The 26,920-nt window shown below is 44.5% G+C and overlaps 1 protein-coding gene across 2 annotated transcripts in view; it reads left to right on the top strand.

Moving 5' to 3' along the window:
* Nucleotides 1-26,920, top strand: part of LOC144826880 (A.superbus venom factor 1-like) — a 1,649,148-nt gene that overhangs the window by 1,149,910 nt on the left and 472,318 nt on the right. For both annotated transcript variants that reach the window (XM_078685340.1, XM_078685347.1), the window contains one exon: nucleotides 25,471-25,629. In XM_078685340.1, coding sequence (XP_078541466.1) covers nucleotides 25,471-25,629 — 159 coding nt within the window. The remainder of the gene's footprint in view (nucleotides 1-25,470; nucleotides 25,630-26,920) is intronic.

The following is a 26,920-nucleotide window of genomic DNA, read 5'->3' on the forward strand; positions in this document are numbered from 1 at the left end:
GGCTGCCTGGAGGTATCTTGCAACTGCAAACACCACCAGCCTAGACATGTTAGATCTTGAGAGCCCGGTGGCAGCCGAGTAACTCCTAACACCCAAGGATCTAAACAAGGGTAATAACCATGGCTGTTGAGTGTCTAGCAGGGACCCCTATACCATGCCCAGGGCTGCGTCCACAGCACCGAGACAGCCTGGGCGAACGATAGCCGCTCGTTTGTGCATCATGCTTGGCCCTCACAGAAACCTCTGGGTGCTGCAGCAGGTACTCCAACAAGAAATGGGGGTTTATGGAAGCAAATGGTGGCCGGAAGGAGCTCCTCTCATTGTCCGGTATCCCGCTTGGCCTCAGCACAGGCAGCGTTGGAGACCCACTTGAGCATCATTGAGCAGAGGTACTGGCAGTGGAGCAGCATAGTGAGGGTGCAAGGAGCGGAGCAGAAGTCCCCACATCAGCATGACCGGTGGTAAATGGCTACTGCTACATGACCTAAGAGAGTCCCGGAAAGGAGTGGAGACCCTAGGCCACATCCACCCACCACCTGCATCCAAGACAACGGTGCTGCGGTTGACAAGCCCATCGGGGTGTGCCACTGGCAAGACAGCTGTCTAATCGCACAGCGACCACGCTCTTGTGGGATCTAAGTGGGAGCTCAGGCAGCAGCACTCTCTGTCAGACAGAGAAAGAAGACGAGAAGAGACCAGTCCAAGGATCGGCCCTTCTAGTGACTACTCTGAGTGGCGGGTGACAGATGGGTTCAGTCGCCTGGGACCAAAGGCCGGGCTAAGTGCCCACATAGAGGACTTGGCACACTTGATGGAGTGCCTTCTTCACCAAGAGAAGGATAGACCAATTGCAGTGTAGGTCTGCCAACTTGAACTTCAGCACAAACTAACAGGGTAGGAGGTGCACCACAAATCCAGCAAGGCACAGAGGGCAAACAAAAAGTGATGCAGCTGCAACTGGCCAGGAATCTGCCTTGATGGACTGATCTGGAGGGCTGTCCACCCAACTGACTCTGGCATTTTCTCTGGGGTGTAGTCTTTTCCAACAAAGCACACATCACAGTCAATATGGGCAGTCTCACACAAGAAGAACCCTGATGTGTGGTGTGCCCAGATGGTGGAGCTAGTGGATCAATTGATGGGAGAGAGCATGGTGGACTCACAGCAGAGGCCCGAGGCGGGTCCTACCCTCCAGGACATACTTCAAGCCAATATTACTTCTCAGGAGGTCCTTAAGATGAAAACTGATACTGCAGTTGCAAACATGAGCATAATGAAAGATGATCATCATCACCAGGTGGAACGCTTGACTGTGATGGAACCGGAATTGGCAGAGGTCCCACCCAAGGTGAGCTCCACGAAAGGGAGACTATCTGAACTGGAAAGTAAAGTTTGCATGTTAGAGCTTCGGGCGGAGGATGCCAAGAAAAGATCCAGGCGCAATAATATTTCAAGTTATTGGTTTGTCTGAGCATATAGAATGAGCGAGCATGGTGGATTATCTCATGAGGTGGCTGAGGGAGGGAGTTGCAAAAGAGGGGCTATCACAGTTCTTTGCCCTGGAGAGGGCACACAGAGTCCTGGCAAGGCCGCCTCAGCCTGGAGCTCTGCCACTTCCAGTAGTAGCCAGGCTATTAAACTACAAGGACCAGGACCATATACTAGGCCAAGCCCAGCTCAGGGGAAACCTGAAAGTGGAAAACACTAAAGTGATGTTATTACCAGACTTTACATAAGATGTACAGTTCAAAAGATCCACAGAAGCGGAAGTGAAAAACCATCTGTGGCAGATGGACCTGTCATATGTGATAATGCCCCGGGCTCTGCTCCAGGTGGCCACTACAGAAAGGGTGAAGTTCTGCTGCACTTCACCGAAAGTGAGGGAAAAGAGAGACAAGCAACTTGCATATGCAGCTGGTGCAAGGGCCCTCCGCAAGAGAACAACAACGAGACCATGGATGAGCGGCAGCACTGCTGGTGGAGTGGAGTAGAGTAACCCTGACTCGAGAGGGGGGTCAGCGGGAGCAGCAGAGAGCAGTGAATGTAGTTGCAACAATGAGAAGCAGCGGAGTGAGCCCCGTATCCTTGAAGAGGTGAGATGGAGCCAGGATTTCGAGCACTGACCCTAGATCCAGTTTGTCTGGACTCTCAGAAGATGCCCTTATGAGATTCATGCCTGTGACCTTGGATGAAATAATCTGAAAACATTTGGGAATATTTTCTGTTTGACATAAGATTATAGAAGATGAGGAGAAGGAGGATGGGCTGCCTATGAGAGAGATTAAAGATGATGGTCCCCGTGGCCTGGAGATAGATGTGCATGGGGGTATTGGGTGGGAGATGCCCGGCGAAGGGCACTGGTTCCACATGCCACCTCAGATTAGTGTTCATATGAGAACTCCCCGGGTATGTCTGGTTGCCTAAGAGTTTGGATGTGGGACAACTGCCTGTTTGACCTGGATAAAGGGGTTTGGGAGGAATGTTCATGTTTGTGTGTTGGGTTATTGAATGGGGATCACGCCCAGGGGGAGAAACATAGTCAGGGGCTGCTCTTCCATTGGAGCAAAGGAGCGTTGCCCCAATCAACTGCCCCTCAAAGCCCCAGAGATGAAAAATACAATGGTAATTACCATATTATTTTTCATCAGCCCGTCCTGAACCTAGTGTCAGGACTGGGTGGGGCCTGCTGAGAGACAGCAGGGAGGAGTGGTGGGCAGAGTGCTGCATTTTCACTGCTTAAAGCGTGCATGTCTCTTTGGCCAGATATCTTGCAATGGTCAACCAGACATGTGCACTTTAACCCTCTCAACCCAGCTAACTTAAGACAACTCAGTTGAGAGCAAGTACAGGCATCCAGGGTGCCGTGGAGCATCAAGACAGGGTGCTCTCACCAATCAGGGTGCTGCTCACATGCTGGTCAATAGCAGGTGAGCAGGCCTGGATTGGTTGAGGAAGTTTGCTGGGGCCTGCACTGTAGTCCCAGCAGAACAGGTCAGGAGTGAGAAGGACGACATCTGTCATGATCCTGTAATTGTTTTCTATTTTATTTTATTTTTTATACTTGTTGTCTGCGCGCACACCAACCCATTTGCCCACTCCCCTCAGTAGATGTCAGCTGCCACTGAACATAGCTGGATATTCCCAGGGAGCTGCATAAATTAGTGTAGGCCCACCGGACACGGTACCCACTAACAGAAATTGTTGCCCCCATGACATATCAACTACTCTCCAGGAACAAATTAGTTATGCATACACTAACCAAACAAAATAAGGTGTTCTCACATCTGAACAGAAGAACCATCTATTCGGCCTATGCCCAAGGGGCATTAATTTGGGTACAGGCGGGGTGCCTTTTCAGTACACCAGAAACGTTATTGACCCAACGGGATGCTTTGCAGCAGTGATGGGCCATCTAGAAGGCCGCAATATAGCCCTTGTCAACGTATATGCCCCGAATGTCGACCAAGGCACATTCTTGGCGGAGCTCTCCAGATCAATAGCCCCTTATCTAGTTCATTCAGTTATCATAGGGGAAGAGAACAACTGAGTAGCAGACCCAAAGTTAGACAGCTCCCACCTCCAATGCGGGATTCCCCTGTTGCTAGGCTCACCAGATTTTTTTCAAATTGGCAGAAGAAGTGGGGTCTGATCGATACGTGGTGGAGTGCATAACCCCTCACAAGAGACAATTCCTTTGTTTCAAATCTCCACATACTCCATATCTGACTCAATACATTGCTCTGCACCCTGAGGTACATGGGACGGTGCAGGACATTGAGTTCCTGGCCTGGACCATATCTGACCACAACCTAGTCCTAATGCATCGGAGATGAGAACGGCTTTAGCCTTCCATACCAATGTGTCAATTGAAGATTGAGTCCTTAGAGAACCTGCTCTCTTGGGACACCATTTGTAACCACATTTTGCAATACTTTGAGGATAACACTAACACTGCCTCTTCTCCCATGATCAAATGGAAACATTTTAAACTGTGTTGGGGGAAGATGTATATCTGAGTCGATCAGGGTGTGACTCAGCTTTCGCTCAAAATTCACCAGGGTGGAAGAAGAACAAAGAGCCCTGGAGCATCACAAGCCAGGCCAGGCCAGGCCACCCAGAGGTACTACAACCCCTACTTGAAACTAAGAGGTAGGTTACTGAACAGGTATAAAAATTGTGCAGCTTCATCAATAAGACATACAAGACCAGGGCCCATGTGGAGCGTTACTGCATGGGTTTATTATTAGCATGGCTCTCCAATCCGGCAAAGCAGGGTTCCGTAATAGTGGAAATAACAATGTATCAACGGAATCGACTTTAAATGCAGGCTGAAATAAATCAAAGATTTCTGTGAAACTATTCCATCCTCTATATGAGCAGTTTTGTACTCTCAGAAGATACAGTTAGGGAAATCTTGGCCATTTGCTTTTTCCACTGTTAACTAATAAGGAGTCTGAGGAGCTGGGAGGGGAGATCACTGAACCGGAGATACGGGCAGCAGTCAAGGCCCTTGCAAGGGGAAAAACTCCAGGAACAGACAGGTTCCCAACAGAGCTATACTCCACATATATCGATGAACTACCTCCAAGATTGGTAGCCTTATATAAGGTGAGCAAAGACTCCAGTTCCTTACCAGCTCCCACCAGAGAGGCGCTTGTAGTGCTGCCCTTGAAACTTAAGCAACTGGTGTGCCATGTCAGAGCGTATCAACCCTTATCGATGCTCAACATCAATTACAAAATCCGTAGTCATATACTAGCCACCAGACTCCCCCACATGGAGCGCCTGATCCACCCCGGCCCAAACGGGATTGATCCCGGGGCGCAGCACTGCCCTCAATAGGCAGAGACTTTTGATGATCTTGATGAGCTGATGCTTATAGCAAAGAGAGTGCTACGATTTTTTTCAGTGAACATAGAGAAGGCCTTTAATAGCCTCAAGTGGGACTTCCTTTATGCAGTTATGGAGTGCTTCCAATAGGGGCGGGGATTTGTTACTTAGGCCTGACAATTATATATAGACCCTAAAGCTAGAATTCGTACGGTGCGCTACATATTGGAGGGTTATGATGTGGGCTGTGGAACTTGACAGGGCTGCCCCCTATCCCCATTTCTCTTCCCCCTGGAAATGGTATCACTGGCCTGCTATCGGTGATAAAGTTTGTGGGACAATCCTATTATATTGCCCTATACATAGAGGACCTCCCTATATTTTTACAAGAGGCGATAACAGACCTGGAGAGAGCGAGGGGATTAATGGAGAAATCTGGGGCCTTCTCTGGGCTTAACTGGCAAAAGTCACACTTGTTTCCGACGACCACTGATTGGGAGCCTCCAGAGACGTTACCATTCATACATTGGGAACCTAAGTGCCTGGCATAGCTGGGGGGTAACCATATACCACTTACTGGAGGACTTGTTAGACAGGAATGTAGGGAAGGTGATCAGAGCACTGAGAAGGAGTAGAGTTCTTGAAGACACTCCATTTCTCAATGAAAGACAGAGTAGCTCTGATCAAGATGGTTGCACTACCCATGATTGCTCTATGTCTTCGTGACTCTACCAGTATGGATCCCCAGAGTGTTATTTAAAGAGATAGATTCCATTCTAATCACTTTTCTGTGGGGAACGGGGTGTAGGAGAGTGGGATTCACCACATTGCAGAGGCAGGTTGTGGAGAGGGACCTTGCCGTTCCTGATTTTGAATCATATTATCTTGCTGCACAACTGCACTGGTTGATGTAATGGATGGCAGGCAGCCAAAGAGTGTGACAAGAATTGCCGGCTACTGTACCTGAACCTCACATTCTGACAGAGGTCATGCTGCACCTGCGACACCTGTGGGGGTGTGACAATTCCAAATTTCAGGTTCTACAGCGCAGCTGAATTAGGTTTTTACAGCGGGTGAAATTGCAGAAAGCCATACTCACCTCATTTGCCCCTCACTAAGGTGAAGGGGCTCTCTCATGGGAGGGGGAGGCCTTACGTATTGGGCAAAAGCAGGAACCACCAGGGTTGGGGCTCTATACCAGAGGGAATGCTCCTCCTGTTTAAAGACTTTAGAAAGATGTTTGATTTGCCACAGGGGCACTCCTGCTCCATGGAGCAATAACTGCAGTGGTTTGCCGTCATTGCTGAGTAGGTCTGGAAGAACCCCCGGCCCTTGGGGGATGTCAGTACTTAGTCACTGCCTCAGGCATATGCAAGGCGGTCACAAGCTTGTACAGAGAGATACGGGGAGACATGCTCAAACCGCTCGCTACCCTTCGGATCAGATGGGAGGAGGATTTAGGACTTTCACTTCCCAAGAAAGATTGGATGGATATATTAGGCAGAATCCCTAGGGTATCCAGCAACACCAAATTTAAATTAATTAACTTTAAAATACTGCACAGGGCATACCTCACTCCTGGGAAACTTAGAGACACTTCAATGTAGTGGGGCTGCGCAACCGAGATGTAGAGAGGAAGGGATGGAATTCCGACACATGATGTGGAGTTGCCTGTTGCTCACTGAGTACTGAAATAGAGTCTCAGGAGAAGTGGCTGACATCACATCCAAAGAAATACCCTGCCCACCAGGGCACTACCTGCTAAGCTGGTTCCCGCATACAGCTAAGAATTAAGCGACCAGCAGATTCCAAGACTTTTTTCATTAATTTCTTAATTGGCATTTTGAAATATCATTGACATAATGCAGTGCAAGGATTTTCCGGGTATAATATTACCATTTTACAATATTACATTTTTATAAACCAAAAGAAAACAGCAACTACATTGAATAGGGGTATCTTCACCAGCACAGCATTTAGATATAGAGCAAACAAACACATGTTACATGTATGAGCATATCATTCAAGACAAAACATAACCCAAGCTCACAAGGACCAACGCATTTCAATATTATAGCTCCGAGGGTGGCTGCTGAAAGGTGAGTATGTGGATGCAGTTTATGGGGATCTTTATGTTGTGCTATGGGGTCCTATCTGACACTTCTGCATTTTGGGTGTATCTGCACCATACCCTAATCAATGAGTTATAGGCTCGTACCCAGGTAAGGAAAAGGGCCCTTGTGTATTTGGGTCTAGAAGCTGACGGCATCATTTTCCCAAAAATGGACAGCTGTTCTTGGCAATATGTCCAACACCCAGGCCTTGATTGAGGGCTTTCTCGATCTCCCTCAGCACATGGCTACTTGCTGCTTCACCAATAATAGTAGCATAGACAGTAATGTACAAGAGTCTACAGATACCTCTTTCACGTACCCCAGTAGCCCCATTAGGGGCATCAGCGTTAGTTCCAGCTCCAGTATTTCACTGAGTTTGCCAAATATCTGTACCCAATAATCTGACACAGGTAGGCAACTTCAGGCCAGGTGTAGAAATGAGCCATTCTGGCTCTGCATGTCCAGCAGCTTGATCCAACCTAATTCCCATACGATGTAACTGTGTGGGGTGCGATAATAACAATTCAAACATTTTAAATGCATTAAGCGGAGTTTACAGTTGGGGGATAGAAGTAGAAGTTCTAAGTGTTTGCAGCAGAAGTGCCATTGGTCATCTGTGACCTGTGTCGGTAGCTCGGAATTCCAGCCCATTTGCGCTCTTGCCTCAATAATTGGGTTATGACGCTGCATATGGGAATAGAGGCGTGTGATTAATTTGCGGGGTGAGGGCATAGTTAGCATATGTTCAAGAGCAAGTAGGTTGGGAGGTGGCTGGGAAAGGTGTTCTGTATCTTTCAACAAGTTGCTCTGATGCGATAGAATAGCAGTAGGTCCAAGGGTCCCACTGACTGTGTCTCATCTGATATGGGTGGGGCTAAGAAGGTGTCTCCCGGGTATAGCGTGTAATATGTTGACACACCCACTTTTTTAGCCCAGCTCACGTTATCATTGTCTGCCAGTGGCAGCATTTGTGGATTGTGTGCCAGAGGGATGGCGGGAGCAAAGAGTATCTTGGCCTTAGATCTAGCCAGTAAGCCATGCCATGCCCATCTCAGCGTTTCAGCAGTATCAACAGGTGTGCGGTATGGTTGATATAATGCTACCGAAAGAGGGGTGGGGGCAATTATATCTGCCTCGATAGCTGTGTGAGGCTGGAATGGCGTTGGGTGAATCCAATAATGGAGGAAATGGGCTTGCGCGAAGTAAGCATATAAGAGTATGTCTGGAGCTCCCATTCCACCTTGGTTTAGCGGGAGCGTTAATACTTCCTAAGCTATCCTGGCTTGGTCGCCAGCCCAAACCAGGGAAATCATTAGTCACCTGAGCTTTTTGAAGAATGCTTGAGTAATTGGCAGGGGCAGGTTTACGAATATGTTCAAGAATTTGGGAAGCACTATCATTTTTGCAATGGCTATTCACCCTTCTAGGGACAGCAGCAGCTTTGGCCATGCACTGACCTTTCCTTCTAGCCAGGAGATAGTTCACCCGTAATTCATAGTCCATAGTTCCTGCACATCTCTACTGAGCCAGCTCCCCAGATACTTGACTGGGCTGTCTGCCCACACCAAGGGGTAATCTAGTGCGAATGGCTTGGTGCCAGTGGTTAGAGGGAAGAGTGTTGATGTAGCCAAGTTTATCTGAATTCCAGCAAGGCCACCAAATGTAGTGATCTCACGCAAAACAGGCACGCATTTTTTTCTTGACATTCGTGCACAACGGAGTGTACACCCAAGGAGCACGCTACAAATTTCAAATAACGTAATAAAATAGGATTGCAAGAGTACACCCAAACCATAACGGTCCTCCAAATCTCCACACCACCAACACCAGCAGGTCAGCGCTCCCCAATATGGCGGGTATTCTCCAGTGTCTGCAGGTGAATGGGAAGGCAGAGCATATAAGTATCTGCAGTCCCATTGATTCATGGCAGTATTTGGGCTCATCACCTGCTGTGCTCAGCCCCACCAATGTTCAAATATTGTGCAATGGGCCGCCTCATACACACTCCAGCCCAGTTGTTGTGGCACGGCTACTAATGTCCCCCGCTTCTCAGTGCCGCATCTGCAGGGCCTCCTCGGCCTCCCACGACACCCGGACCCAGCCAGTACTCCATCCGCGTGTATGACACGCCACCAGCAGCTCACCTCCCGATTCTTGGCCTCAGTAAATTCCCGACTCCAATCCTAGCGCTCCACTGGGTATACTCCAAGCCCCATGTCCCAGCGTCGTTAATTGGAGGAGGCGCGGCAGCTCAGGCATCCGAGTCTGGTCTCACCATCGGTTTGTCCCCCTGCAGGCCTCCGCATAGAATCTCCTGCTGCGGGCCGCACACTCTCTTGGGTCTCCCCAGAGGCTCCCGGCTGTTGTTTGGGGGTTATGCATCTTGGCCCCCGGAGCACACGTTACCATTCTGCATCTCAGGACGGCAAGGCGCGGCACTGTCGGGCAGCAGGCGGGTCCTCCCGGCCGGCTCAGCCGCAGTATATGGCCTGCGCCACGGATCGGCCGCCCAATCCAGTCCGGGGTTTCACTTTTGCTTTGTAGCTCCAGGGCCTCAGTCGTCCGGGCGGCCTCACAGGGCTCCGGGGCCGTCAGAAGACCCCTGACGGCTCGTCGCCTGGTTTGTCATCGCTCCCCACATCTCTTGGTGTACAACTGTAGGGATTTAATTGAGGTGAAGGATGGTTCTGTAAGGATGTTGTGGGCTCAGGCGAGGAGCTCGCTTATTCAGCAGCCATCTCGCTTCCTCGCTAGCTCCGCCCCGTGCCTTATCATTAAGGAGGCTATTTATTATCTGGATTATATCTTATGTGGTGAAGAGTTTATCCAGGTAGATATGCCTTGTGCGCCCTACCCAGCTAGAGTAATTCCAGGGAGTCCAGATATGTTTTTATTTCCTCAGGCATATCCGGTGTTTTAGATGTGTATAGGGAGGAATAAAAGTGTTTAAAGTGTTGTAGAATCGAAGCGGGCGTGGTCTGGCCACAATGAAGATGGCCACTTGATGCTGAGGCTCTGCGCTGAGGGGCACCCCAGACGGTCGTGAATTGCCCTTCGTGTCATTATTCACACCTTGTTCATGGAAATTGCGACATCTGAACTATGAGGACGTGTTTGTTATGGGCTGTGATGCGCGCATTCTTGCAGAGTCTAGCTGCATCCCCGTGGATGTGGTGTATGTCCCCAGGGCACTGGGGTTATGTCCTCTCGATGAGGTTGATCCGTTAAATCCCAAATTTTAAATTAATCGCAAATTTTCACTGAGGATAATTTATTTCCATCCTTGGTGTTGTTACATCACAACATGAATTCATTTGAAGTTGGTAATTTAAGAAATACATATCCCAACATGCATTGTCAAAACACTTCCCTGGTCCCAATGCATTTCGGCCGTCCTGGCCTTCATCTGGGGACAATCTGAAAATAATGATAAGAGCCACCGCTCAATATACTGGGAGAAAACAACCTCTCGAAACAGGACAGCTGACAGGAGTTACCACCTCTAAGGAATGCGGTGAGTGGCTTCTGAGTGCAACAGACGTTTGCAGAGACTTCACAAAAATACAAGGAGCGATGACTGTGATATAGTCTACGTGGGAAGCGTTACCTAATGAAGAGACTTAGGGAAAGACAATGAGATTTTTTCATTTTGGCACATGACTCCAGCTACAACCAAGGTCTGTAGAGTTCATACAGAGTTCACGTACTGTCTTCAATAATTACCTCATGAAACGCGGGAGCGGCTCCAACTGTAATCACTACTGTGAAGACTGCATCCTGTTTGAAAGATTCCATATGGCTGTTCTGCTGTGTTGGGCTACACACAAGATGAACAAATGCTTTAACCTTTCATGAGGAAAATGTAAGTAATTAATTCACACTCTGCAACATTGTATACCAAGGCTTGTTCTTTTCTGCTGTGAGGAGCCTGATATGTCGACAGGAATTCCTTAGTGAAAGAGAGAGATGGCGTGTCTTTCATTAAGGCGCACAGTCCCAGATGGGATGTAACTGAAGCTGGACAAATTAATGTGCTGTTTGAAAAATGCCCTATAAAGCCCTATAGAGGTTTAGCTTCTCTACAATAAAGAATTGTGAAATGTATGTGTTGTTGGGAAGACTTCCCTATGGAACTGAACTGTAGTGTCGATTAACACACAATTTAACTGAAGAAATGTTCTGCCTGTCTCTGAAGAAATTCGGTGGAAAATATTAACAGTCTACAAAATTATATCCAAAAGCCTGTTCTTTAACCTATGTGCAGTAAGAAAACTGGTATATTGACAGAAGTACTTTGACTGCCTTTGATATACTCTGTCTGCATGGTACATGCCTCCTACTTAATAATTAATGTGGAGAATATACAGCAATTATAAATACAGCTACAGCTTTTTATGCTCTTCAATATGCTCCTTTTTTCCCTGATATGTATGTTGTATACACTTCCTGCCCGCTAAAGTGTCTGAGGCGATTTTCTTGCACAAGTGGTTGGTTCTTTCAAGTGATGAGATTTGCTAACGTACACCTGAGGAGATTTTCTTACTAAAATGGTTGGCTCTTTTTAGTGAAAAGATATACCCATGTAGTAAGTTCAGTTTTTTTCTCTTGTTTATTCCTTGCTACATGATGTCTCCCTGGCTGACTGGGGAAATACAAAGGCTTAGCCAACACGGTATTGTTTAAGAGGAACTAATTGAATTGTAACTGCTTTTGTGTCCACTGTACTGCTACCATACATTTGAAGTAACTGTGGTGACTTTGTACTACTATCTGTTACTTGTTCTATAACAAGAAGAGTATTGATTTAATACTGCAATAAATAATTCAGGTGTGTCTGAATTGTATTGAGATAATTCGCTTCCAACTGAGAGGACCTGCTCCTAGTATGCCTATCAGTACTTCTCCTCAGCAACTATATCTTGCTCTCATACTCCTTTGAAATATTTATTCCACTATGTCAGCAAGTGTGTCTGAACTATTGGTGTTCTTAACAAGTCACAACGTCCTTTTCCTGCTTGTTGGGTGATATTTGACCAAGCGAGGAGGGAATTAACAAATTGAATTACCTGTATGGTGAGACAAAAACAAATGACAGAACAATAAGGTATGCCATCTGGCAAAGCGAACAATAAATCCATCAAACAGCCCCTGTACTCTGAAGCTCTAAATCAGAGCCTTTCCTCCTCAAACATATTCCCTTCAGCTCAAAAACTACCCACTTTCAGTATGGCAACCGCTCCAGACCCAATTATGGACCGCATACTTCAGGAAATATCAGCAATAGGGCGATGCCTAGAAGGCTTGGAAATGTCCATGTCTGTCTTAGCTACTGATACTAAATCCATACGTGTGGATATTACTGGATTTCAAAACCGTCTTGATGGTCTAACTGAATGAGCTGTCATTGTAGAGAACAGCCTTAACAATATACCGGATCGGGATCAAGAACTTCTTTTCCTTCGAAGGAAAGTTATAGATTTGGAAGGCAGAAGCTTCTGAGACAATGTACGTTTCTTTGGTTTCCCTGAAAGGATAGAAGGTTCAGATGCTAAATCCTTTCTCAAAACAATCCTTCCAAAAATCACACCCGTATCCATGGACCATATATATTTGAAGGTCATGAAATCCGTGTAGCAGCAGACTTCAAAGGAAAGGAATGATCGCCGTAAAGCCTTTCTCTCTTTTTGACCTCGACTACGTCAATTAGACATTAAATATGGCCTTTTTGAACCAGCATGTCAACGAATCACCAATGATGGTGTTTCAAAAGAATTCTTCAACCCGGATGATCTTTGACAATTCTTAGAGAACTTTGTTCCTCGAAACATGGATTGTGCTGTGTCTCTACCAGAGCTTCAATCCCAACCTCCTTCATCAACCTCCAAGATGTCTTCTGGTGGATCTCGACGCAATCCAGGCCATTCCAGTAGTAGATGAAGAGACACGATTGACTTGTGCATTCCATAGGAGATTGATCACAAATTCTTCAAGCAGTGTCAGCTCTTACACAGAAAAGAGATAGAGACAAGCAATGTTCTCCACTAAGATCTCCTTTGTCTTCTGAGGAGGGTGTACCCTGAAATTTGATTTCCTGTTTCAAAATTTGTTCTTAAAGTTGTGATAAGTATCTATTTATCATTTTCCAATATGGCAACCAATTAGAAATATTATGAATTTAGAGTTAGTATTTATAAGTATTAAATCCTAAACTTTAAACTTTTCCCTTCTCTCTTAAACAAAAAGCTCTACTCTATATAACTCTGCTGACATATATCTCCGACACATTTAAGCTCTACAGTTCTCTTTTCTCTATGTCGCTCCCTCTTCTTCTTCTTCAATCATTCAATCAATCAATCATTACATTTGTAAAGCGCTCTACATACCCGTGAGCGTCTCAAGGCGCTGGGGGTGGCGGGGCTGCTACTGATCGAAGAGCCAGGTCTTGAGGAGTCTTCTGAAAGCCAGTAGGTCCTGGGTCTGCTGTATGTCGGTGGGGAGAGTGTTCCAGGTCTTGGCGGCGAGGTAGGAGAAGGATCTGCAGCCGGCTGTGGTTTTTCGGATGCGTGGAACTGTGGCGAGGGCAAGGTTGGCAGAGCGGAGGCTGCGGGTGGGGGTGTAGAAGCTGAGTCGGTCGTTGAGGTAAGCTGGTCTGGCGTGTAGGGCTTTGTGTGCGTGGATGAGGAGTTTGAAGGTGATCCTCTTGTTGACGGGGAGCCAGTGCAGGTCTCTCAGGTGAGGTGTGATGTGGCTGTGTCGGGGGACGTTGAGGATCAGTCGTGCTGAGGCGTTCTGGATGCGTTGCAGCCATCTCAGGCGCTTGGTTGTTGTTCCTGCGTAGAGGCTGTTCCTGTAGTCCAGTCTGCTGGTGAAGAGGGCCTGGGTGATGGTTTTTCTCGTGTCCGAGGGGATCTATTTGAAGATCCTGCGGAACATTCGGAGGGTGGTGAAGCAGGATGCGGAGATGGCGTTACCTTGCTTTGTCATGGAGAGGGCGGAGTCGAGGAAGACCCTCAGGTTGCGAGCGTGGTCGGTGGGTTCTGCGGCTGTTCCTAGCGATGTTGGCCACCAGGAGTGGTCCCAGGCTGATGGGGTGGGGCCGAGGATGAGGACCTCCGTCTTGTCTGAGTTCAGCTTCAGCCTGCTGTCCTTCATCCATTCAGCGACGCCCTTCATTCCTCTGTGGAGGTTGGCTTTGGCGGTGTCAGGATATGATCAGCTGGGTGTCGTCGGCGTAGGAGATGATGTTGAGGCTGTGTTGTCGTGCGACGTGGGCGAGTGGTGCCATGTATATATTGAACAGTGTCGGGCTGAGGGAGGATCCCTGTGGAATGCCGCAGATGATCTTGGTGGTCTTGAAGCGGAAGGGTCGGAGGCAGACGCTCTGGGTTCTGCCGGAGTGGAAGGATGTAGTCCAGGCCAGGGCCTTCTCTTGGATACCGGCGTCATGGAGGCGTGCTGTTAGGGTGCAGTGGCAGACCGTGTCCAAGGCTGCTGATAGGTCAAGGAGGATGAGGGCGGCTGTTTCTCCTTTGTCCATCAGGATCCTGATGTCGTCGGTGGCAGCGATGAGGGCGGTCTCGGTACTGTGGTTGCTGCGGAATCCGGACTGGGATGGGTCCAGGATGTTGTTGTCTTCCAGGTAGCGGGTCACCTGTCTGTTGACGATCTTCTCCGGGACTTTCGCCGGGAAGGGGAGCATGGAGATGGGCCGGAAGTTCTTGACGTCTTTGGGGTCCGCCTTGGGTTTCTTCAGTAGGGTGTTGATCTCGGCGTGCTTCCAGCTCTTCGGAAATGCTGCTGTCTCCAAGGAATTGTTGATTTTTTTCCGGAGATGGGGTGCGATGGTAGTGCTTGCTTTATTGAAAACGTGGTGAGGGCATGGGTCAGAAGGGGATCCGGAGTGGATGGAGTTCATGGTGTTGATGGTGTCTTTGTCGCTGACGCTGGACCAGGCGGTCAGGTGGCTGGTGCGGGTGGGGGTCACAGGGGTGGTGGTCTTGGCGGCGGAAGTGGGGGTGTCGATGTTGAAGCTGTCGTGGATGTCGGCGATCTTGCGGTGAAAGAAGGTGGACAGTGAGTCGCACAGGTCTTGTGATGGTGGAATGTCATTGGTGTTGGAGCTGGGGTTGGAAAGTTCTTTCACTATGTTGAAGAGCTCTTTGCTGTTGTGTGCGTTGCTGTCTAGGCGTTCCTTGAAGGCGGTCTTTTTGGCGGTCCTGATTAGTTGGTGGTGGCTGTGGGTGGTGTTCTTGTGGGCTGTGTAGCTGTCTGGTGTTCGGTCGTGGAGCCAGCTCTTCTCCAGCTTCCGACAGGTGAGCTTAGGAGTTCGGAGGTCTTCGGTGAACCATGCAGCTTTCTTGTTGGTGTGATTGGTGGCGGAGGTCTTGAGTGGGGCGAGGGTGTCGGCGCAGTCGTTGATCTACTGTTTGAGGTGGATGGCGGTGGTGTCGGGGTCTGTAGGGTCTGCGGGTGGTCCCAGGGCGAGGGTGGTGGTCAGTTGGTCCTCGGTGATCTTGCCCCAGCAGCGGCGTGGCATCTGTTGGGTGCGTTGGTGTGTTTCCTGAAGGTGAAGTGGACACATCTGTGGTATGTCCAGTGGGGTTCGGTGTTGTGGTTAAAGGAGACGTGGGGATTTGCAGAGAAGATGGGGTCCAGTGTGTGTCCGGTGGCGTGGGTGGGTGTCGTCACTAGCTGTTTGAGTCTGAGGTTGGCGAGGTTGTCGATCACGGCGGTGGAGTTGCCATCGTTGTTGTTCTCGAGGTGGAAGTTCAGGTTCCCGAGGAGGATGTTGTCCGTATAGTATGAATATTATGAATTACATTAATACAAGATATTTAACTCTGATGTTTTCTTCTCTTCACATCTCTTTTCTTCTATTCTCTTAATCATTGACTCTCCATCTTCCTATTTATCTAATATTCTCTGGCTGTATTAAATGGTTATATAATATATTTGATGACACTATCTTTCCTTACTGCTCTTCCTTTTTGATTTTATTATGAGTCTTTCTACTTTCTCTTCTAAATTTCACTACTACTTTCTATTTGAACCTTTTAAATCTTCTCAGACTTTCCTCCTGTTATGAATTATATTTATTATTTGTATGATTTTTCTCTTCTAATCTCTTCTATACTTATTCCTTAATTAATTAATTAATTAATTAATTGCTAATTAATTGGTTCAATGTTTAATATTCCATTGTTCTGTTATTCACTTACGATAAAGTTTTTGAATATTTATGATATGCCGGTTCCTTAACATAGTAATGCTTAATTATTATATATATTTTTTCTCTTATTCTTCATTATGGATAATAGGATTATTGCTATGTTAATATCTGACAACTTTTTTTTTTACACAAGCAAGTTACCCTATTATTGATTCATCTACTTATTTCCTACACTGTTTACATATAAGATAATATAATTCTGATCTGTTTCTGACTAGATGAGTTAACAATCTTTCCAGTGAATATTATATAATACTGTTATATTTTGTCTGGTTAACCTTATAATGTCATTCATATGTCTTATATCTCAATTTCTCCTAGACTGTATTCTCATGACACTTGTTTCCTTTTCTTTCTTCGTTTCGACCTCTAATTTCCAAAAATATGTTGTTATTCGATTTATATTATTTCGTACATGTCTCCCTTTCCATTGATAGTCCAATCGAATGGTGTTCCCCCGGCACGAGTAGCCCACAAGTCTAGAATTCCAGCTAAAAGATCCATTTTGTTGACATTGTGTTAATTCTACACAGTACAGTACATTAATCTCCTTTTCTTCTTTTATATGTATTCTCTCTTATTTTATCTTAATACTGGTCCTTTTTTTCTTTTTTTTCTCCTCCTTCTTGATTGTTCCTCCATAACCACACATTGTTGTCTTTGTAGTGAGCCAGGGTACCTCTTTTCTATCTATCCTTTCCTCCTTATATTCTTTCTAATCTCCTATTCTCCTAACTTCGGCAAGGATATTGTGTACTATATTATTATTTTTCCTATTGACACTGCTTTATTATGACAAGTACCCATCCTTTATGTACCATTGCATGGAATGTCCATGGTTTTACCCATTACAGTTAAAGGAAAAAAGTGCTTTCTCATCTCCAATCCCAGCATGTAGATGTGGCCTTGCTTTAAGAAGCCCATCTAGATATGCTAGAATCTGATAAACTATGCAGAGATTGGGTGGGGAAGGTTATTCATAGTAGTATTCGTAAGGGTGAATCCATAGACGCTAGCCCTATTCGCAAATGTGACGTTGCAATCCTATTTCGCAAATCACCCCCAGTCACGGTCTCGAAAACATGGTCAGATTCTGATGGATGTTATGCGCTTGCTAAATTATGTATTGGAGATGCTACCATTTGTGTGGGGTCAATCTACGCTCCGACAGGGACAAAAAAATCATTCTTCCTCCAGTTGAACTGTCTATTAACAGAAATAGATGCCTCACAGTACCTCATTGGCGGGGATTGGAATCTGGCTCGAACCCCAATTCTAGACATAACAGGCCCATTTGACATGGGGAAAGATGCAGATAGAGCTCTATTAGATGAAGTAATATCGGATAATGTACTAGTTGACCTCTGGCGTCTTAGTCATCCAACAGACACAGAATACATCTTCTTCTTTCCCACCCATGGCACATTCTCTCGCGTGGGCTATTTTCTGACATCACAAAAAGTGGTTCAATTGGTCACGGAATCTCGAATCTTGGAAACAGCTTTATCTGACCACTCCCCTTTCCTCTTATCCCTAGAAATAGGACTCTTTAAGCTAGGGCATAAACCCTGGCGCATGAACATTCAACGGCATAGAACTCCAAATGGTAAATCCCAATTACAATCACATCTCCAACACTATCTTTCCACTAATCATGGTTCTGTAACCTCCAACAGGACTATTTGGGCTGCAGCTAAGGTCACTATCAGGGGTCAGTTAAAGCGTGATGCTGCACTTATTAAAAAAAGGAAGGCTGCCCGCCAAATAGAACTAGAACACATCATTCAATCTTACTCTCGCCAGTACACACTAACCCCAACCTTGCAGAATTGTAAATTACTACACAAGCAGGCATGGCATTAAATAGCCTTTTTACATCTAAAGCCGAATATGCTTGGCAGAGAATGAAGGGGCGACATTACAAGCAGGGGGAAAAGGCAGGGAGATTGTTAGCTGCACAATTGCGCCAAAGAGAGGCAGCTATGGCTATACGGCACAAGTGACATACTTATGAGACCTCAAGATATGGTCAATGAATTCGCCTCTTTCTACAAATCTCTCTATACCTCAGGTGCTCAGATAGATCTGAATAAGATGTCTACTTTGTTTACAAAGGTTCATCTTCCCCATCTCTCTGATGATGGTAGAGCTCTGCTTGAAGGTGAAATTACCAAAAATTCGATTTCCAGAGCCATTGCTAACCTACCTTACCACAAATCTCCTGGGGAAGATAAATTCCCTGCTGAATTCTATCGATGGGCAGGACACAATGTTATTGATACACTACATGCTGCATTCCTAGAAGAGGATAATATATCTTGATTGGGGCCTCTTTCTAACAAAGCACTCATTGCTGTGCTACCCAAACCTGGTAAAGATCCCCTGCTGTGCAGTAGTTATTGTCCCATCTCGTTATTAAATTGTGAAATAGAAATATTGGCCAGCATCCTAGCGTCCCGCCTTCGTAAAGTTTTACCTTCCCTGACACATCCCACTCAAGTAGGCTTTGTCCTAGGGTGTTCCTATTGGAATCATCATCGTACGTTAACCCATACCCTGAGGTCTGCTAAATACCTTCCAGATGATGCATTAGCTCTTTCACTTGACACAGAACAAGCATTTGATTGCATTGAATGGGACTACCTTTTTACAGTAATGGAAAGATTTGGGTTGGGTGATCAATTTATAACCAAGCGACGCTTATTATAAGACAACCTATCTGCTCAAGTGAATTGTGGTGGTTTTCTATCTGACACTTTTCCGATTCAGAAAGGAACACGCCAAGGATGCCTTTTAACCCCCCTTCTTTTACTCTTAGCTATGAAACCATTATCTGCTACAATTTGTCAAACTGATAAAATCACAGGTATTCCCCTCTCAATCGGGCACTCTAAAATTTACTTATACGCAGATTATATCCTACTCACCCTTACAAATCTCCCACAATCTATTCCCTCTCTCCTTCAAATCATCAATGACTTCTCTTTCTTTACAAGTTATAACATTAATTGGGACAAGAGTGAGGCATTACCCGTCTCTGATGGAACTACAAAAGCAGCTATATACGGCTTCCCTATTCATTGCCAATCTTCACGCCTTAAATACCTAGGAGTTCTAATTAATAAAGGTTTGGAAGGCCTGGTCATAGACAATTTAACTCCTCTAATTTCTAAAATGCAGCGGGATTATGACAAATGGAAGGCTTTAGGCCTTTATCTTTGGGGTAGAGTCCAAGCTATTAAAATGGTCACACTTCCGCGTTTCATCAACATCTTGGGCATGCTTCTCCTCCAGATTCCTTTATCCACGCTTCGATCAATAGACTCCAAGATTAAAACCTTTATATGGGGTTCGGCTAAGCCTCGTCTTGCTGTGCCAAAATTGAAAGCTCATCAACTCTGTGGAGGAATGGGCCTCCCATCGGTTGAACATTATGCCCTTGCATTGCACATCTCTCAAATATCTTATTTGTTACCAGGTATCAAAGATGCTCCACAATGGGTTCATATAGAATGCCACCTTTTAGCCACAGATTAAGGTCTTTCTCTTTTGTATTGAATTGGCAATAGTAGTTCTTACCCCAATAATCCAATTTTATCTGCTATGCATAAATCCTGGCAAAGGGGACATTGTTTACTAGATTCAAACCCGCGTATCGACAATAAGGCTCCCTTATGGAATAATTCAGGCATGCGTATTAACCGTTGAACTCTATTTTGGCCTTTGTGGCAAACAGCAGGCATTAGCACTCCAGACCATCTTCTTCATAATGGTGATTTCAAATCATTCTTACAATTAAGGGAGGAACTAACTCTTCCCGCAGAACTTTCTTTCAAATAACTTCAACTCCAACAGTGCTTGAAGAAACATTTGGGATTGCCTCTTGGTTGTTTCAAATCTCACCAATATTATCATATTTATATACATGGGGGAAACATAAAGGAGGGACTTCTGGCCTTTATAAAACCTTTAAGTTTCACCTCTTTTCCCAATCCCTCTCTCATAATCTTTACCTTAAACGGCAATCCTGTTTATCAAACTCTGATTCAGATAATGAGTGGGAACAGCTATTGGAGAATCTGCAAAAAGGAACCCGTGAAGCAAGGCTTACATTTTGTTTATTTAACATACTCCACGACTGGCATTGGTTGCCAGTCAAATTGCATAAAGCTGGCATACTAATTGTTGGAGATGCTCCAATTCTGGCTGTGACACAACTAACATTATCTGTGAGTGCCCAAGTATACAACCTTTTTGGACCTATGTTGGCAAAATTTTACATTCCACAATGCCCTTACATTTGCCACTTACAACTGCCAATATTCTTTTACATGATTCACGTCATTATCCAAAGCGCTCTAAACCACAACACCGTCTTTTCCACACTGCATTGGCTACAGCTAAAATATTTATTCTACGCCATTGGAAATCATCATCTCCACCGTCAAAAGAAGAATGGTTAGTAGCCATGATACAAACAGCTTCATATGAACAAACAATGTAGAACCTTCAGGATCAAACTTACATATTTCGCCAAACCTGGTCACCTTTCCTAAAAAGGAAACTGATGATATGACTAATTCTTCTGTTCCTCTCACTGCACCCAACCAAGGAGAGTAACTCATTGTTCTACATTTTTGTTTATTATGTCTTTCCTATTATTAGTTGCTCTGTTTCTTTCACTTTCCCATATTGTTTTTAATATTACCTTCCCTTTCCTCCTATTTTTCTCTCTCACCTCTCTTTACCCTGGCTCTATTCCTCCACATTATCCCTCATATTTTATTATTTTCTCCTTTTCTCTTATTTACACTATTTTACTATTCTCTTCCAAATCTACCGTGTCTTAAACTTTTTGCAAAGTTTTTTTTTTTCTGCGAAAACATATTTCTCTATGATTATTATGATGATCTCATATACAGTCACTGACTCATTTTATATTTGATCTATTTATATTTAATCAATTAATGATATAAGCTATTTCACTTTCTTATTTATGCCATTTACATATTTATTATGTATTATCCTCCTTGCATTCTCCTCCCCTCCCATTACTTTTCTCTTCTTCTTCTCTGCTTTTTCACAATTTCTGTATTTATTTATGTAAATATTTAATTATTTGTTCTAAATATATCTATTTATATATATTCCATATTTATATGTTTTTATTCATCAACAAATGTACTGCATTTATTGCTATTTTTATCCTTATAGAATTTCTCATTTATTCCTTCACAATTTATTACTGCCTCCTTATCCTTATTCTCTTGATGTATTTCCATTGTAAAATTCAATAAAAAATTTAAACACAAAAAAGTGTTGTAGAATCTCCTGTGGACTGTGAACAGACTCTGTAGCAACCTCACTGAGCTCAGTGACGTAGGTCGAATTATTAGGTGCTCTGAACAGGGATGCGAGTGTCTTACCAGGTCTGTCTCCCTCTCCGTAGAGTCTGGCCTGCGTGTATTTGCCAAGGAATTTAACTTCCCTCTGTGCCTCATATTCAGTAAGTTTCTCTCTAAGGTGTGCCAAGCATGCTGAGTCATTTGTGGAGTAATATTTCATTTCTATGTCCTGTGTATGTCCCTTATATGAGCCTCCAGTTTGGTTGTGATTGCCTTATAGCTTTCAATACCCCTGCCTGCCTGGCTATGCAATGTCTGAAAATAACTGCCTTGAAGGCCTCCTATAATGAGGTGGGGGAGGACACTGATCCTGTAGCAGGGATTCTGCTCCTAAACAGAACTTTGCATAGAGACTTGGAACCTCAGTGAATTAGGGTGTGCCAAAAATCACTTAGTACACGACATCCCCTACCAGACTAGCTTCAGTGTCACATTAGCTCTTAGTCCTATAGCAAAGAAACCAATGATTAGACAACCCAGAACATGCGACTTAGGTTACCTCAGGCAATGTGGAAAGCAAGAGCACTCTTTCATTATACTCTCATACCAGTCCAAAACAGGGAGTAAAAAGAGACACGAGCAAGTTTAAAATATTTATTTCTAACGCCGTGTTCTCAGGCCCAGCACCTTAGCTAATTCAAGCAGACATATTATTAGAAACAAGATTGTCAGCATAGTTACTATTCCATAAAATACAAAGGGTGAAAGCATGTTATAATGCTAAATGGAAACAGGGTAAATATTTACCTATATTTCACCCTCCCTTGCTAGTAGGCTTTTTTATAACTAAAGAAGGTCTCTTGGGATTACATAGGTGACCCCATGCCTCTGGTATTTAGCAGAAGTGGATCACATCCAAATCTACACAAGCTTTCAACATACAAATGTTCTCCAAGTGTGTCTGAACATGCCTACGCAGTGCATTATTAAATGCGCCAATATCATAGGTGGCCCCAGCTGCTTATGTGTTATGTCTAGAACATGTGCTGATCAGTCCGAACAACAACCACTGTGTTGAAATAACCTTGAAGGCCTCGGCACTCACTGTTCAGACTAAGCTTACCAAGAAAGGCTACTAATGTAGAAAAACATATTATTCTTGTGTGAAGCAAAACACTCTGCTAAACTCTAAACAATTAATACAGTGTGTGCCATGTGCAAAAGGCAGCAGAAAGGAGAAATGGCGTTTAAACTTCTAATAAGCTCATGTCAACCTGACACTGTGTGAATGCAAGGCTCAGCCCCACGACACCCTCCCTTGATCTGAGCACGGATAAGAAGAGGGCAAATTTGGAACGCAGAGTTCAAGTTCAAGAGTCAGAATCGAGTTCAAATTGACACAGTGGGTAAACGGGAGCAAACTCCCCAAAAAATTGTTCAAATCTATAATCACTTTAACGGAAGTCAATGGGCCTGGAAAAAATAAAGACTAAAATAAGAATAAAAAAATCTGATATCCAACATGTGACATCGGCCATGAAAGAGAGAGAAGAGGAAACCCATCTCACTCCAACAGGGTAGATGCACAGTCCGTTGCAACAGCCTCCAACAGGAAATCATTGTTCTCATCCGAAAACATTTCAGCCATCCAATTCAGTAATGGGAAGGAACATACATGTTCCTCAATAAACGGAGCCTCTAGTACCATCAGAGGACAACTCCGGTTCTCTTCAATACATTCCAATGTCCCAGGACTCCATGCATCACTGCAAAGGCCATAATCCGGTCGCCAGAACAAAGCAATTCAAGGGGCTCATCAGTTGATCATAATCCGCGTTGGGAGACACCGTATTGCAGAGACACCAATGCAGGGCCCAGTCGAAATCACAGCTCAGGCAGTGAAAGACAGGCCGGAAGCATGTAAAAAAGGAAATTTGAAACGATAATCCATAAGCTGCACTCAATGTAGCAAGAGGCAGCGCTCCATATTAACCAAGCATTCAGTTGCGGAGCAGCAACAGTCATGGCAGATCGTCTTGTAACACAGGACGTGCATCCATTTTGAAATAAATAAAGTAACAGAAGCACTCCTGCAACCAGAGCGAGCATTAAGGGAAATCCACCAAACAGACTGGAAAAAATCGAATGAAAAAATGCTGGAAACACACAAAATATAGTTTGAAAAGAAGTCACAAGGCCACTACTAACAACTTTAAAAAAGTGAGCCAGCCCTGTGGTGGAGGAAGCATTAAATATAGTGTGAATTAATTCTCGGAAATGCAAGGGCAAATCTGTATTTAATAAAGCATGCACCTTTGTGTGGGTGTTTGCCACGTGAAGGACAAATATTTCATGAGCAGATGTGAGGGCGACTTCTTTTTGAGACAGAGGAGCTCTTATGCGACTCATCTTGTTGAACTCTACTTTCAAGCTCGGAATCGAAGGCCAGATGAAAACATCCAGCTTCCCATGTGGAGGAGGAAACATTACGTTTTTACAACAAACTACACGTTCAGAGACGGTAACGATGTAAGGAATTCCAGCTAACATCCCACAACAATCTTCATTATTTAAAAGTAAATAACTACCGTTCGCTAGTAATGTGAATGTGGGTATGATAGCAGGCGTCGGTGTACCTTTCAAAACACAGGCTAGATTAGGCGCGTCCTGGTTGCAAGAGTCATGCAATTGGATATTCCTGCACCCTAATGAGTGATCTGGTGTTGATGTGCAATCCTCACCATTCAAATAAACCTCTTTTCGCTCCCTCAGGCACCTATAGGTAAAAGGTAGTGACCAAGCTTCATGGAGATAAGCGGTGCCCAGAGGTTCATATCTGCCAATTGCGTAGTACTTCATACAATTTTCAAATTTGAACAAAGGGAAAGGTAATGTTATTAACCCATGGACTAGCCACACAGCAGAATTTGTTTCAGCCACAGAAAACGGTAAAGGTTCTAACTTTTCAATATGTAACATAGAAGAAAAAGTTGCATCTTTCATAGACATAAAACGTTGCTTGTCAGTCAAATTAAAAGGGGCAAATAAAGGTGTTCATGTAGTGCCAAGGCACTTTTCCTGCCTTTAACGTTTGCAAAGTCAATGCAAATTGAATTATGGAAGGCAATTGATTTTGACCATGGTACAAAACAGAGACATCTTCTTGCGCAATATCAACAACAGATGAAACTACATTATCTAATGTGTAAATGCGGGAAGAAAGCGCGTTAATGCTATTATCTACAACTGCCAGCACCTTTTCTAAATTTGCTTGATCTATAGCTCTCAAGCTGCAAGCAGCCTCAATCTGGGACAGTTTCCAAACTTCGTTGTAAATAGCATATATCCACCTTTTGGATCTGCCGGAAGCAGGGCCCTTGACAAAGTCATTTAGATCAAAATCGTCAGTCAATTTAGACAAATGAAGCTTAACTGACACTAACGTGGAGTGTTTGAGCCAATTCTGACAAAGCTTGTCTACAGAATAGGTAGTCACAGAATGGTCACTCTCAAAACGGGGATCCACCCTAACCTGTGTGTAGCCAGGGTCTAAACCCAGAAAACGATGTTGGCAGGAATCTGCACTTTTGTGCCACAACAACCAACCATCTGGATCCAAACTGGATATGGTAAAAGTAGAATTCAGAAATAAGGTCTGTAATTCTCTGACAGAAAAACGGGTATTATTATCCCAACCGGGGTATTCTTCCAATTCTGGAATAGAAGGAGCATTTAATTTTTTAGTAGTAGCCAATCCAAAGCAGGTAGTTTGTGAAATAGTAGAATTAAAAAACAACATATGGTTCGGGATGAGACATGCACGATGCAAAGCCTCAGTGCCTTGCACTTGCTAACTTTTAGAACCCCAAACAGATTTTGACACAGGAATAAAATATATGACAAATCCACAATTATTCATGTGATATCATGTTTCTCTTTCTTTCATATCCAGGCAACAGTCATGGTGTTCCAGGCTATGGCGCAGTACGTGATGGAAGCACCAGAACAGCAAGAGTTAAATCTAGAGGTTTCCATAAAGCTCCCCAAGCGAGCAAATACGATAAGTCACCAGATCACCCGAGATAACGCCATGGTGTCAAGAAGCGAACAGGTACTTTTCTAAAGAACTGCATGCTCCATTAAGAAGAGTTTTATGATGGCCTCTAGTTTGTACTCTTGTTTTGCTCTTCTTTGCAGATTATTCTTTTCTTCTATTTAATATATGCTGTCCATCTCAAGAACCCATCGGAAATGCTGCCTTAAGAGAAGGCAAAATCAATGTTCCAGACCGTATTTTCCGACCTGTGCAAAAGTTGTAACTACGTACAGTGGGGGTTATGGAGCTGAATATTTATTTTCAACAATTCTGGCCTACAAAACTCCAAACCTTTCCCCACTGTGTCTATTCCTCCATGTACAAGCCTGGAACAATCTGGGCGGAGAAACATCACAGGTTCGGAGAGAAAATTTCACCCACACGGAGATATAAACTTAGTTGCACAAATTGTTGGCGTCCAATGTGAAATCCTCAGAGTGAGGCTACTGAACAAGAGAGTCAAATACACCTGGATTTCGTTATGAAGGAAGATTTGCCATTAATTGGCTCTATAAAGATGGCAAGTGCTGGTATCAAATCCAACAAATATGACTTGCGATGATGCAGAGTTTTCTCAAGGTTGGTGATTTGTAGTGCGGGTTGATTCATCAGTTAGTACGACTTAGGCTTGTTAAGCTTTAACAACAAGACAGATATTCTTTCACAGTTCACAAAATTTGCATTGTTTTCGTGAAACTACACTTATTGCTAAAAACCAATTGATATTTCAGAAATCTTTTTTTCTGCAAGGGTGTACCTCATACAAAAAGTCATGCTAGTTACTGTAGGTGACTGGCACGAAATGAAAGTGGGATATTTTCTACTTGTGCCAGTTTCCAACAAGCACAAATCATATGCAATATCACATTATGCAAAATGTGTGAAATATTTGCAACCCAAAATTCAGGAATTAGGCAAGATTACATTTGTGTACGAAAACAAATTTGCGCAGGCCTAGTTTCAGTATCTAAAAATCAAAGGTTTTGCTCATATATGCCATTCAGACACAGTTGCATGCTTATACAACTTTTCCTGCTATTTCACACAGGAGGTTGCATATTCAGTTTGGAGAGAATTGATACAACAGTACGACAAATGGGATAGGAGCACAATGTAAGGAAGATTCACCTGGTTATAATGATAAAGTAACACTTCATTATATAGGAAAAAATGTGTTCAGTATTGTGTCTCAGAAGGCAACCCAAGATGCCAGTGGGCTCAGTAGGGCATTTCCTCAAAAGGACTCAGGAGCGCAAGCTTAGTGTTGTATGCAAAGCTTGTGTGGGCTTGGAAATTTGCATCAGAG

Source organism: Lissotriton helveticus, chromosome 1_1 (genome assembly GCF_964261635.1).
Source record: "Lissotriton helveticus chromosome 1_1, aLisHel1.1, whole genome shotgun sequence".
Classification (NCBI taxonomy): Eukaryota; Metazoa; Chordata; class Amphibia; order Caudata; family Salamandridae; genus Lissotriton; species Lissotriton helveticus.